The sequence below is a fragment of the Platichthys flesus genome, chromosome 20, assembly GCF_949316205.1.
Source record: "Platichthys flesus chromosome 20, fPlaFle2.1, whole genome shotgun sequence".
Taxonomy (NCBI): domain Eukaryota; kingdom Metazoa; phylum Chordata; class Actinopteri; order Pleuronectiformes; family Pleuronectidae; genus Platichthys; species Platichthys flesus.
The window spans coordinates 2,627,169-2,642,557 of record NC_084964.1 but is presented as its reverse complement, the minus strand read 5'-3'; the positions used below and the strand labels follow the sequence as shown (position 1 = coordinate 2,642,557).

Sequence of the window (15,389 nt, the reverse complement as noted above, 5' to 3'; positions counted from 1 at the left end):
AGTTTAATACTGTTATGATTCATTTACTTTGAACTGAAAATACATATTGTCTGTAAACATTTGAACTGTTAATAATGGAACATTGCTGTTTCTGTCATTTAAAGTGGAACAATTACATGTGATTTAGACACACACACACAAACATCGCCATTAGCACTTTGCCACTAACTTGACATTTTATAGCCTTCCTTTCACATAGAATCTGTTATTACTATACTATTGCCTTTTTCTTAAAATAGAATGTGCATTTCATAGTCTCACACAAAGTTTAAAATAAAGGCTTTTATAATTAAATAACCTTTATCCAAGATCAAGGTTGGATTAAAGCTGCAAGCAGTATTGACGAACACTCACACTTGTTGGAGGCCTCAACAGAAAAATTGCTCATTCACTTCAAATGGGGAAATGCCTTGACTTGCCAAACTGCTCTGTAATTCTGTGGCTTTGCTTTACTTGTGCTGAATGAAGAAGAGGTTGAGAAAATCTCAACTATTAGGACAGCACGGGTACTCGCCAACCAAATCAAGTTAATGTAAATATTCGTGTGCAGGCAACCGCCATTCAAATCACATGGATTCAAATATACAATGAAATCAGACATCAGAATGACCTGGAGAGATGAAGCAGATACAGCTGGTGAACCAGGCATTTGTTCATCTGCTGCAGTTCCTTTTCTGTGCAATTCCCTTGAACAGGAACTTCACGTACTTTCAATCTGCTTTGTATTGTTACAATACTATTTGAATATGAGCAATGTTTAATTTCCCACTGTGTTGCCTTGGACTGAGATATACTATTATATTTGTTGCCAAAAGTCTACCAGATAACAAATGTTACATTATAGTGGACTTCTGCAAGCTCCCTTGCTGTGTGCTAGAACTCGAACATATACTTTCGCATTTTTGTATGATCGAGTGAGGGGCAGTGGAATCAAACATCCAAACAACATTAGAACAACTATAAGGCATGGACGATATGGAAGTGTTGCAAATGAGCCTGAATAGACTGTGGAGGAACTACAGCATATGGAGGAGGTAGAGGCCACCATTGCCGACAGTGAAGAGGTACACAGCTGCATCGTACTGGGGGACAATTGGTGATGCTACTGTGGAAAATGTACATCTATGCTAAAGAGGAGTCGCTGTGTTGCAGGGTATTTCCAGCTCCAGCATGTGTAACGTGACACAAAATCTTCAGGCCACATAGAAACAAAGGAGTAGGAGACGTACTTCAGAGTCCCGAAAAAAAAAAGGAGTAAACAACCAACGCTAAAAAATAAGTCAGTAATTTCAGTGAAGGTGCTGCGGACATTGTAAAAATTGTATATTCCCAGATCGTACTTGTGCTGTTGGTTTTTAATCAGTGGCCCTTCTGTTCTGTATATACTAGATAAGATAAATGTCCATCTTAAAATACCATGTGAATGTGTTATGTAAAATAGTAAAAAAGTAAAAAAGTAAAATATAATGTGGATTTTGTGCCGACCTGATTACATTAGTACAGACCAACTCACATTAAACCAAACCGTGCCAGAGTTTGGTACCTGAGGGCCAGTCTAGGTGACAGAGAGCAGAGCATAGTCCACACTACAGATCAGTGGGTGGCAATAATTCACTCACAGGCTGAAGAAGACAGGGTACTGGGGAGCCACAGCATTGCAGTAGTCAAGACAACAAAGCAGGAGGTATTTTGTTAAGCAAATCAGATGTTTCCTCGCCTCATCAAATGTTTACTTTCACTCTGAATCCCTTTTAGGGTTAAAACATTTTTTTCACTTTCATTAATGATAAATCTTTTTTTCCAAAATGTTCATTTAATCTACAAAATGTAAAAAAATATATTTAAAATTGCTTTAGTTTGCTTAATCTGGAAACAATTCAGTTTAGTGTATGACACAAAGATAAGCAGCAAATCCTTACAATAGTAAACTTGACAGAATTATGTTTGTCTTCGATAACTAATTAGTAAAGAGATCCTCCCATAACTGAAGTGATGCATTAGACCTGATATAATGCCCAGCACAGCATATGCAAACTGGACAGAGGCCCATCCATGCAGTCCAGTCCTCATTAGTTTCCATGCTGCCTTATGAGCTTCCTATTTCCTGCTATTAATAATTGAGAGCAGGTGCTTGTTGAAACAAATAGATTACTGTGTTCCTGCTTCCTGCCAGGACAAGAAGGAACTTCAGCCAGTTTAAGTAGCCTGTGGATTACAATGCTTTACCATGACACCATCCAATATGTGAAAATGATAGTCATACCACCAACCCCCAGATACATTTTTATCAGACAATACATTTTGATAGCTGTTATAACTTCTTCTTTTAACCACCCATGTGTCATGCTGCATTCAAGACCACTTGGAAGTCAATTTAACATTTCCAATTTGTGACCTCCAAGCATCCCAGATATCCCCAAATAACATGGCTTGTTGTACAGCTCAACTATTTCACCTGCATTTTGGACTAAAAATAGATGTGTGTGAGCTATAAAATGTATTTATTACGTTTGAATAACATGACATATTACAAAATGTAACGCAACACAATTATGATAATGACGCCATCAATGTTTGAGCAGACTCTATGCATCTAGAACTAAGAACAACTACCTCATTATAGCAATAGCATATACCAGCAGAAAAAAAATGAATGTCATAGTGAATTTACAATCAAGTTCAGAGGTTGTAAAGATACGAATGTTCACTGAGGTCCAACAATAATAATCATTAACAAATCTGTGCAGAAAACATTTGGCCGCAGTTTCTTATTTTTATCTGAATGACTGTTACTGTTACTCATCAGTTGAAATAACATATCATATCAGTAATTTTAACTTGAAATGTTTGAACAACGACCTTCGGTATTTAGTTCAAGAGTTCAAGTTCATGAGATTAACTAGTTTTCAAGTGAATAAGTCAGGGGCTATTTAATCAAGATATACTTATCATAAGTATAACTTCTGGACAATAGCAGATATTCAATACTAAACGTCTCAGCTCTGAATCAGTGCCAAACATCTTGAAACAGAAAAAGTCCAAAGCCTAGTGAACTTCAAAACAAAATAAAAATAAAAACTCTGCTTGTTTATATCTTGTGTTGTCTTTTTAAGAAAATATGTATTATTTGAATAATGTACATTGTGCCCCAAAAGTTTCTGAATTTAGGGAGCTTAGGAGCAAATGTGCTCCTTGGGGACAAAGTAGACATCATAATGTGACAATTGAAGTGAGCACTGAAGCCTCCTTGCACAGCCTGCATATATAAAGTCGAAATTTTAACTTAATATCAGTGATCAATTTACAGGAACATGTTTATTACACCATAGTCTATTATTTTCATTGAACACTGGTAAATATCCTTAAATATGCCATTAAACTAAGCTGAGGGTAGACACCTAAGCTGAGTAGTGGTCCCTTGTACTTTTTCTAGCAGGAGGTGAAGACAATCTTGACTTGTAAGTTGTCTGAAAAGCAGTTTTAGTCCCCATCCAGGAGAGAGGAGCACAAAGGCCAGGTCACAGTGGAGGACACTTCAGTGACCCCACTTGCATTGAGGACACAGAACAAGAATGAAATCTTTGGCGGTGAAATCTAACCAAAAAGCATACAGCTTTGAGGAACGCTGTTGTTAAGGTGGTTTCTTGGTTCTGTTTTCAAATGTTTCAAAGAATGTAAAGTAGCCAATGACAAGGTAAAAGACCTGACTGAAATCTAAGATTATAACATGCTGCTAAAAAGTGACTGTGTTGATAATATCATAGAGGAATTGCGGAAATGAAACAGGCAGCCAGAGGTGCGCACCTTAAGAGCAGATAGCCACCGATTAGCCCCGGGTGTGCTGAAGGTCCAGTACAGCCTGTGACAAAGTACGTGACTCACAGTGTGTGACCAAGTTGCAGACATTCACCTGAAATCATTAACATTCACTTGTTGAATGAATATCGTTCCCTATGGCATTGGAAGCTAGCTTGGCACCTGCTTATGATGCAGCATTGCTAGAGAACGTTAGCCTGAGTAGTTCCTCATCCAGTTAGACCGTCATCAAGCTCTTAGACAAACAGACAACACAGTTCTAGGGAGGTCACCATGACTCATCTACCATGACACACATGACTGTCAGTAGCGTTACTTTCTATTTTTGTTGCACGACAACACGGTATAGTTAGCAGTCAACATCTGTGAGATGAAAAGTCCCACAGCCACACCCACAAATTATGTTTACATTTTTTGACAGGTCACCAGGCGTCATTGAGAACACAGGAGGTGGAAACCCCCCACACTCAGATTTATAAGAGCTGCTTTTAACTGGTAGAAATGCTGCTCGGTGATAGCCGTTAGCCTGTTAGCTTGCATGCCAGCTAGGCTGACGGCTCATTTCACCCCATACAGCCTGATAGCAAAGACCGTTAGCCTGCCGGGTAGCTAGGTCAGCTAAGCTAGCTAATGGACAAAAGGTCTGATAATGTCAGTGATGCCAGCACACACACAGATATTCTAGTGTCGAGGTGCTCTCTGAGGAGCCGTGGATTCATACCGAAGAGTGGGACCAACACAAGCCGTGTCGGTGCTCTCTATTTCCTGTAGAATCCGCTCGTGCTCCGTTATACACTCCAGGGTTTCATTCTCCGCCATGATTGTTATGTGTGTATTGTGGCTGCAGCTGCAGCGGAGCACAGGCCAGTGCGACATCTGGTCTGTAGGGGGCGCTCTACAAGTGTCACCTGTATGACAGCAGCTTTGTTTCCACATCAGACGTTCACCTGAACTATAACTATAATTATTTTTCCCCTTACTCTTGCTGAGGGTTAACGGCAGAGGATGTTGCACATTGTTAAAGCCCTATGAGACAAATTGTGATTTACAAATATAATTTTATTGATTGCTGATGTTATTTAAATAAATAAAAAATTATGATAATGTACATATATATTTCTTTGTATGACATGTTTATGTCCATTTTTTATCTTTTACTTTCACCTTTGAAACAAAATAAAAAAGTACTAATCCACAAAAAATATTTCTTATATTATAAATGTATAGAATTTATATATATATACACTACCGTTCAAAAGTTTGGGGTCACCCAGACAATTTTGTGTATTCCATGAAAACTCACACTTTTATTTGTCAAATGAGTTGCAAAATGAATAGAAAATATAGTCAAGACATTGACAAGGTTAGAAATAAGGATTTCTAACCTTTTGTTAATTTTGTTCTTCAAACTTTGCTCTCGTCAAAGAATGCTCCATTTGCAGCAATGACAGCATTGCAGACCTTTGGCATTCTAGCTGTTAATTTGTTGAGGTAATCTGTAGAATTTTCACCCCATGCTTCCTGAAGCCCCTCCCACAAGTTGGATTGGCTTGATGGGCACTTCTTGCGTACCATCTAGTGTATCTAGTGACTGCGCGGGCCAGTCCATTACAGACAGCATAATAGCTGCCTGCTTCTTTCCTAAATAGTTCTTGCCTAATTTGGAGCTGTGCTTTGGGTCATTGTCCTGTTGTAGGAGGAAATTGGCTCCAATCAAGCGCTGTCCACAGGGTATGGCATGGCATTGCAAAATGGATTGATAGCCTTCCTTATTTAAAATTCCTTTTACCTTGTACAAATCTCCCACTTTACCACCACAAAAGCAGCCACAGATCATCACATTACCTCCACCATGCTTAAAAGATGGCGTCAGGCCCTCTTCCAGAATCTTTTCAGCTGTTCTGCGTCTCACAAATTTTCTTCTATGTGATCCAAACACCTCAAACTTTGATTCGTTTGTCCACAAGACTTTTTTCCAATCTTCCTCTGTCCAATGTCTGTGTTCTTTTGCCCATATCAATCTTTTCTTTTTATTGGCCAGTCTCAGATATGGCTTTTTCTTTGCCACTCTGCCTAGAAGGCCAGCATCCTTGAGTCGCCTCTTCACTGTAGACGTTGACACTGGCGTTTTGCGGGTACCATTTAAAGAAGCTGCCAGTTGAAGATTTGTGAGGACATCTATTTCTCAAACTAAAGACTTTAATATACTTGTGTTCTTGCTGAGTTGTGCACCAGGGCCTCCCACTTCTCTTTCTACTCTGGTTAGAGCCCGTTTGTGCTGTTCTCTAAAGGGAGTAGTACACACTGTTGTAGAAAATGTATAGAGAACAAGAATAGACTGGCGAGTTATACATGAAAGTTATCTTTTTCTGGCCATTTTGAGAGCATATTCAAACCCACAAATGTGATGCTCCAGATACTCAACTAGTTCAAAGGAAGCCCAGTTGTATAGCTCCTCTCAGTTTTCATTTGAGCTAACATAACTGCACAAGGGTTTTCAAGGGTTTTATAATCATCCATTAGTCTTCGAAGGCGATGAGGAAACAGAATTTACCATTAGAACACTGGAGTGAAAGTTGCTGGAAATGGGCCACTATACACCTATGTTGGGCAAGAGTCCCTACAGACTAACCATGTGGTAGGAACCACACACAATGGGTCGTAAAAGCGTGGCCTTTGAGCCAAGATTAAGCCAGCTAAAGTCTCCCTCTAAGACCCAGCATGGAGATTGTATCTTCTGGTGTTAACTTAATCCCTGGGGTCTCCCCAGAAACCCCTGCTCTGCTCCTGGCCCCTCCCACTCTCCTTTGACCTCTGACACTCAATTGGCTAAAAGCCAGCATCATCCCATGACCAGCACCTCAAGGAGGCAGAACCTCTCAGGTAGAATAAAACCACTGAGACATCTAGTTTATCAGCCATTTTTACCCTGCTCTGAAGACATCATGAGGCCCCTTCGGGGCCTCCCAGCTGTTTTAGTTGCTAAAGGGGGTAACCTTAACTTTTAGTTTATCAGCCATTTTTACCCTGCTCTGAAGACATCATGAGGCCCCTTCGGGGCCTCCCAGCTGTTTTAGTTGCTAAAGGGGGTAACCTTAACTTTTAGTTTATCAGCCATTTTTACCCTGCTCTGAAGACACCACGGGGCCCCTTCGGGGCCTCCCAGCTGTTTTAGTTGCTAAAGGGGGTAACCTTAACTTCTAGTTTATCAGCCATTTTTCCCTGCTCTGAAGACGTCAACAGACCCCTCCGGGTCTTTCCAGATGATTTAGTTGCTAAAGGGGGCAACCAGAGTTATTTTCTTTCATTTCTTTCATTGTCTTTTATCTCAGTCGACGTTTTTATTTTCAAAAGGACTTTTGCTGTTTTAACTTGAAAAGACCAAACAGGAAATTGCACGCGGAACAATCTCAGACTATTTCACTTTCCCCACGGACTTTACTTTCTTTTCCCAACAATCTACAAACGGCTTCCACAGCCGTCCCCTGCAGAAGCGCGAGATTCATTCCGCTGAGGAGCACGACCTCCACATCCCTGAAGAAGGACGATGTTCATCCCGTTGAGGAGCAAGACGAATCTACTCCTATTCGGCCCAGCCGACGCCGCTGCGACAGAGGAACCAGCGCAACAGAGCTTGAGCGGCCACGATTATTCACTGGACTTCGGAAATATCCGCGCGACACGCGCATGCAACACCGTGAAGGTCACAGTAAGAGGCTTTATTGTCTGGGCAGATGTTAATCTAATACGTAGCGTATTGTTTTAATACTTGAATGTATTTGTTTTGTATGAGACCGCAGAGTCTCCAGTGTTTTAGCGGCTATTCGCCACTTCCGGTTTCCGGTTACGGCCTTGTGCCATAGTTTTTAAGCGCCGTGAGCAGCGTCTCCAGCTCATTGTGACCGTTTGAACAACTGTAAAGATACTTTACCGGTCAAACCTCAGCACACAACGCCACTTGGGTGCTGAGTGGTAAAGTAAATGTAACTTGTCTCTGACGGTGCTTTTAGAGAGCTTTGCTCTCTCCTTGTATTCTCTCTCTCTCTCTCCTTCTAAACCGACCTATACACACATCCGATCTGTATTTAGAATACAGTTCATGTGACATAGTTAAATCTATATTCAGAGAGGCTGGACACATCTGGAATCCATGCGGCCGAACGCCAAAGCAGAGACAAAGAATTCTCTTTGTCTGAAAATCCCTTTGTGTAATTCATGTGACCACCAGTGTGAGCTCCGGCCACATGGTGTCATTAACATAGACTCCATTTTGAAGAACGCAAGTTAAACCACCATTTTGAGTCTATTATTGCCACGCCTCCTCTCTCACTCTCCTCCCATTCTGGCTCTAAATTCATAACGGCTCCGCCATCTTGTTTTGTAGTCAATTCGCCATTTTGAGAGTTTTTAGGCCTTGGTTCCACGAATCATGATCGGCCGCCATCTTAGATGTGACGTGACTTCGTCATCGCCACGCCCCCCTTCTTTTTCTCTCTCTCTCTCTCGCTCTCTCACACACACACACACACAGACACAGAGCCACATTGATAGACACAGACAGATACACACACACAGATATACATAGATGAATACATGTGTTTTCTAAATTGTGATAAGCGGCTGCTGTTGTTATCTTTGAAATATGGGAGTTTGTTAAAATGATGAATCATTAAATAACACTAACTGTATTTCACATGCACACACATAGACACACACACACAGAGAGACACTTTGACACAGACACACACGCATACCATGACAGACATACATAGGTAGACCGCCGGTTTTACATGTACTTTCTGAATTGTGATAAGTGCTGCTGCTGTGTTTATCTTTGAAATATCGGAGTTTGTTAAAATGATGAAACATTAAATAACACTAACTTTATTTCCCCTTTTTAATAAATGCTTTTGTAATTAAAGTATCTGTAGTCTGTGATTATTTGTGCATATGTATGTGATTGCAGCTGGATTATGATTGCCTGTGCTCGAACTTAGAAGCCTTCACTGTTAATTAAATAATTATTAATATTAAATATTGAGATTATTGATTTGACATTTATCATTATGAGACTGATATTTAAAGATTGAATTGTTGGTCCCTGTAACCAGGGTGGTGCCCCGCGACAATAAGCAATGATTACAGATTTTGTATTATTCTTAATTGATAATTTTATTGTTTTCATTAATTATTTTAACTATTATTAATGGATAACCGTATCATTTCTAATTAAATGTGTTACTGTTCTTAATTAATAGCTTTATCATTTTTGATTATTTTTAATAAATAATTGTTAATTTAATAATCATATTTCATGATTATTAATAATAAGCCAACGTCAATTCTACTCCTACTATTGCACAACATAAATGGTGCCCCGTGTGAGGCCGGAACGCTGCACCTAATTAACATAAATGGTGCAGCCCGTGTGAGGGAATCTAACTCCAGCTGTATCATAATACTGTGTACAATAATCCAGATTCATTTTCCCCAGAAATAAAAACCTTTTTTTTTTTTTTTTTTTTGAAAAAATTCATTTTTTTCCCCTCTCATTTTGAATTGATCATGATTCGTTGTTAAAGAAGGAAGAAATTTTCGAAATTTCTTCTTTGCAAAGTTTTATTTTTAATACACTTGAACCTTTAGCAAACCGGTATACCAGTGCCTGGTGTATCCATGGTTGGCTGCAGATTGCAAGCGGTGTTTGTGTTCTCGATGCACAATAATCATAAATAATTTTAAGAAAAAAGATAATTTTGGAAATTAATTTCTCTTAGAAAGTTTTTTTTAATCCCGTTGCACCTGTCCCAAGCAGGTATACTAGTGCCTTGTGTATACGTGATTGGTTGCTTATAGCATATCAGTGGTTGTGTCATTTCAATGCACAATAATTATGATTAATTTTTGAAGAGAGAAACAGGTTTAGAACTCATTTCTTTTTGAATTTTCTTCATTCTTAATTCCCTTTGCTAAACAGACTTTTGTGAAATTATGGTTGGTTGCTAACTGCGTTTCAGTAGTTAGTTATTTTTATAGGAGATTTTCTGCATGTTTTTTTTTTTTAATTTTAAGGAAACAAACTAGATTTGAGAGACTTGTTTTGTTGAGATTTGTTGGTTAACCAACTAGGTCTTAAGGATTGAGCCATCGAGCTATCCTTCAGTGACACTATATAGACACAGGGTGAAGCTCACCTCTGCATCTTGTTGTGTAGTTTTAATTAAGTGTTTTACCCACTTTTTCTAAGCAGGCGTGAGCAGTCCACCAGGTGCCTTTTCGCACTCAGAAGATGAGTAGCATGTAACACCATGTGGCAACTGCTCCCTCAGGACCAGACGTCCTATAAGAGACTGTAGCAGTCTGATAAATTTTTCTAATGATGCGGTGAGTGAGTTGAGTGAGTATGATTTAAGTACCTGCGATCATAAGATTAAAGAACTGTCCATTCACCTGATCAACCCCACTGGCCCGCATCCAAAAATACCCCATGCTCTGGGTCAACTGACACTCCTCTACCAGCAGAGAGCCGAGCTGCAGGCCCAAGAACATGCAAAGGAGCTCCAGGCCATGCAAGCAGCATGTCGAGCGGAGCAGGAGAAAAACTCCCACCTGCGGCATATCATCGAGACCCGCACAGAACAGGACCAGGCGGTGCAGGAGCACGAAACTCTGCACGCGAAGGTCAAAGGTCAGCAGAAAGGGGGGCACAGTCAGACAGAGCTGCCCCCCCCCTCGAGCTGATATCCCTGATGACAGGGCCAGGAGCTGACGTCATTTCCGGTGGAGCCAGCGGAACAGAGACCCTGGGAGAAAAGCTGCGAGCACAGCTACGCAACCCTCATGCAGAGGAAGCTTTGCTCTGGAGAGCCAGACACACCCAGCAGTCGACCGCTCCAACCCCCTCGACACAAAAGGGGGGGGGGGGGGGCTGGACTCAACCCCTAGACGTGCAGTGACCTGGGACCGCTATGAGGCACTCCAAATGCCTTTCCAGCGGACACACAGCATCCACTCCAGCCAGAAGGAACACGTCCTGCACGGAGCCATGCTGATCCACACCACAACGACAGAAGGAATCCGTCCTGGAGGGCTGAAGGAGATTCCCAGTCTGCCACTCAGGCAGGGGCGCACCATGACTCACGGTCGCGTCCTGGATGGTCCTCCACTCCCGGTGCAAGAGATGGTGGCCACAAAGATGAACACTGTGGCACACACGAGTCAGAAGACCCTGATGACTCAGCACCCCCTCAAAGAGAGGAAATCTGCACCCGGCAGCTAGAGCCCCTTAAAAAAAAAAGAAAAAAGACATTTATCGCTTCGACCCAGACAACCGAGGGTTCAACGAAGACGACACCGTGGTTCTGGCAGTTCAAATCCAACTAAATGTGGACCCGGCGCTGGAAGATGACAACTTTCCCCACGCCAAGATGAACCCCAGCAAAGAGAACCAGGAACAGCGACCCTTCCAGCAGGGCGCCCCACAAAACCAAGGGGGTGAGGATTTCAACCAGCCCCACAAACAGTTTCGACCTCAGCACCTGAATCCCTCTCAACAGAGAAGCAGGGGCTTGAACAGACGGAAACCCTATCAGTACCAGGAGTATAGATGTGGTGACCGAAATCCAACACATGGGATGCATCCTGGGACAGAGGAGTAAATACGGAGATGTGTGGATGAAGCAATGAGAAGACATTGTGCCACGTGTTCCTCCAGGCTCCACTGAGAGACCAGACACTGAACCCCGTTGGCGAAACAAGGAGCAGACGCCCTCCTTCTCCACTCCCAAAGATGACTTCAATGACGGGGAAGGACCAAGGCGATGCCAGAAACCCCCTCTCACCTCCACATCTGAAAAGGGGGGGAAGAAATCCCAATTTTAAAACAAAAACCGCTCAAACCACTCACTCCATCAGTAGCTGCATGCTTTAGACCCTCTGTCGGTAAATTGTATAACATAGTTCAGGTAGTGAACCTCCTTAGACCTCGTTGAGGATTTTGAAGTCGTTACCACTACGGTTGTGCAGCCCTCACGGGTACACTTGGCAATTCAGTCTTGGCAGTGAAATTCCAATATCTGTAGATCTGAAAACCTAGAAATAGGATTTATCATAAATTCACAGATTAGCGAACAACAGAACGTGACTTGCCGTTCTAAATGTTTTGGTTTGACAGGATAACACATGTTTACCTCAAAACACCAGCACCTACTCAAACATTTTCTTCTGTTTGTGTTTCCACTTTGCTTTCATTTCACTCTTCACCGAAATTCATTTGGTATTTTAACAATAACTGCTGATAAGCATTATGTGAAATTGAAAATGTGTGCCGTGTTTTAGAATATATGTTAGTTAGCCTGTCTGCCCAGACAATTACCTCTCTCTGTTTAGACTCATGCCTCGAAGACATTTATGCCTCTCTGCCTCATAATGAACTAACTTTCAATGCTTCAACTCCACTCAAGGATTACCTCTCATGGATTATCACTGGACTCTCGACCATAGTTTGCCCTGAAGACCGGGGTCACAGCCCACTCTCCAGACCAAAAGGGGGACTGTTGGGCAAGAGTCCCTACAGACTAACCATGTGGTAGGAACCACACACAATGGGTCGTAAAAGCGTGGCCTTTGAGCCAAGATTAAGCCAGCTAAAGTCTCCCTCTAAGACCCAGCATGGAGATTGTATCTTCTGGTGTTAACTTAATCCCTGGGGTCTCCCCAGAAACCCCTGCTCTGCTCCTGGCCCCTCCCACTCTCCTTTGACCTCTGACACTCAATTGGCTAAAAGCCAGCATCATCCCATGACCAGCACCTCAAGGAGGCAGAACCTCTCAGGTAGAATAAAACCACTGAGACATCTAGTTTATCAGCCATTTTTACCCTGCTCTGAAGACATCATGAGGCCCCTTCGGGGCCTCCCAGCTGTTTTAGTTGCTAAAGGGGGTAACCTTAACTTTTAGTTTATCAGCCATTTTTACCCTGCTCTGAAGACATCATGAGGCCCCTTCGGGGCCTCCCAGCTGTTTTAGTTGCTAAAGGGGGTAACCTTAACTTTTAGTTTATCAGCCATTTTTACCCTGCTCTGAAGACACCACGGGGCCCCTTCGGGGCCTCCCAGCTGTTTTAGTTGCTAAAGGGGGTAACCTTAACTTCTAGTTTATCAGCCATTTTTCCCTGCTCTGAAGACGTCAACAGACCCCTCCGGGTCTTTCCAGATGATTTAGTTGCTAAAGGGGGCAACCAGAGTTATTTTCTTTCATTTCTTTCATTGTCTTTTATCTCAATCGACGTTTTTATTTTCAAAAGGACTTTTGCTGTTTTAACTTGAAAAGACCAAACAGGAAATTGCACGCGGAACAATCTCAGACTGTTTCACTTTCCCCACGGACTTTACTTTCTTTTCCCAACAATCTACAAACGGCTTCCACAGCCGTCCCCTGCAGAAGCGCGAGATTCATTCCGCTGAGGAGCACGACCTCCACATCCCTGAAGAAGGACGATGTTCATCCCGTTGAGGAGCAAGACGAATCTACTCCTATTCGGCCCAGCCGACGCCGCTGCGACAGAGGAACCAGCGCAACAGAGCTTGAGCGGCCACGATTATTCACTGGACTTCGGAAATATCCGCGCGACACGCGCATGCAACACCGTGAAGGTCACAGTAAGAGGCTTTATTGTCTGGGCAGATGTTAATCTAATACGTAGCGTATTGTTTTAATACTTGAATGTATTTGTTTTGTATGAGACCGCAGAGTCTCCAGTGTTTTAGCGGCTATTCGCCACTTCCGGTTTCCGGTTACGGCCTTGTGCCATAGTTTTTAAGCGCCGTGAGCAGCGTCTCCAGCTCATTGTGACCGTTTGAACAACTGTAAAGATACTTTACCGGTCAAACCTCAGCACACAACGCCACTTGGGTGCTGAGTGGTAAAGTAAATGTAACTTGTCTCTGACGGTGCTTTTAGAGAGCTTTGCTCTCTCCTTGTATTCTCTCTCTCTCTCTCCTTCTAAACCGACCTATACACACATCCGATCTGTATTTAGAATACAGTTCATGTGACATAGTTAAATCTATATTCAGAGAGGCTGGACACATCTGGAATCCATGCGGCCGAACGCCAAAGCAGAGACAAAGAATTCTCTTTGTCTGAAAATCCCTTTGTGTAATTCATGTGACCACCAGTGTGAGCTCCGGCCACATGGTGTCATTAACATAGACTCCATTTTGAAGAACGCAAGTTAAACCACCATTTTGAGTCTGTTATTGCCACGCCTCCTCTCTCACTCTCCTCCCATTCTGGCTCTAAATTCATAACGGCTCCGCTATCTTGTTTTGTAGTCAATTCGCCATTTTGAGAGTTTTTAGGCCTTGGTTCCACGAATCATGATCGGCCGCCATCTTAGATGTGACGTGACTTCGTCATCGCCACGCCCCCCTTCTTTTTCTCTCTCTCTCTCTCGCTCTCTCACACACACACACACACAGACACAGAGACACATTGATAGACACAGACAGATACACACACACAGATACACATAGATGAATACATGTGTTTTCTAAATTGTGATAAGCGGCTGCTGTTGTTATCTTTGAAATATGGGAGTTTGTTAAAATGATGAATCATTAAATAACACTAACTGTATTTCACATGCACACACATAGACACACACACACAGAGAGACACTTTGACACAGACACACACGCATACCATGACAGACATACATAGGTAGACCGCCGGTTTTACATGTACTTTCTGAATTGTGATAAGTGCTGCTGCTGTGTTTATCTTTGAAATATCGGAGTTTGTTAAAATGATGAAACATTAAATAACACTAACTTTATTTCCCCTTTTTAATAAATGCTTTTGTAATTAAAGTATCTGTAGTCTGTGATTATTTGTGCATATGTATGTGATTGCAGCTGGATTATGATTGCCTGTGCTCGAACTTAGAAGCCTTCACTGTTAATTAAATAATTATTAATATTAAATATTGAGATTATTGATTTGACATTTATCATTATGAGACTGATATTTAAAGATTGAATTGTTGGTCCCTGTAACCAGGGTGGTGCCCCGCGACAATAAGCAATGATTACAGATTTGTATTATTCTTAATTGATAATTTTATTGTTTTCATTAATTATTTTAACTATTATTAATGGATAACCGTATCATTTCTAATTAAATGTGTTACTGTTCTTAATTAATAGCTTTATCATTTTTGATTATTTTTAATAAATAATTGTTAATTTAATAATCATATTTCATGATTATTAATAATAAGCCAACGTCAATTCTACTCCTACTATTGCACAACACCTATGTAGATATTTCATTAAAAAACCAGACTTTTCCACATAAAATAGTAATTTACCACATTAACATTGTAAAGAGTGTATTTCTGATTAATTTAATGTTATTTTCATTAAAAAAAACAGTGCTTTTCTTTGAAAAATACGGAAATTTCTAAGTGACCCCAAACTTTTGAACGGTAGTGTATATATAATTTATATTGAAATGAGACCTACTAACAAACAATGCAGCATTTGCATCTTTTTGGAAATAAGTGCTTTGACT

At 41.4% G+C, this 15,389-nt stretch overlaps 1 protein-coding gene across 2 annotated transcripts in view; it reads right to left on the bottom strand.

The window, feature by feature from the left end:
• The window catches only part of exoc6 (exocyst complex component 6), a 37,146-nt gene extending 32,490 nt beyond the window's left edge, over nt 1-4,656 (bottom strand). For both annotated transcript variants that reach the window (XM_062413876.1, XM_062413877.1), the window contains exon 1: nt 4,538-4,656. In XM_062413876.1, coding sequence (XP_062269860.1) covers nt 4,538-4,635 — 98 coding nt within the window. In that variant the 5' untranslated portion in view covers nt 4,636-4,656. The remainder of the gene's footprint in view (nt 1-4,537) is intronic.
• Between the last annotated feature and the right edge of the window lie 10,733 nt (nt 4,657-15,389).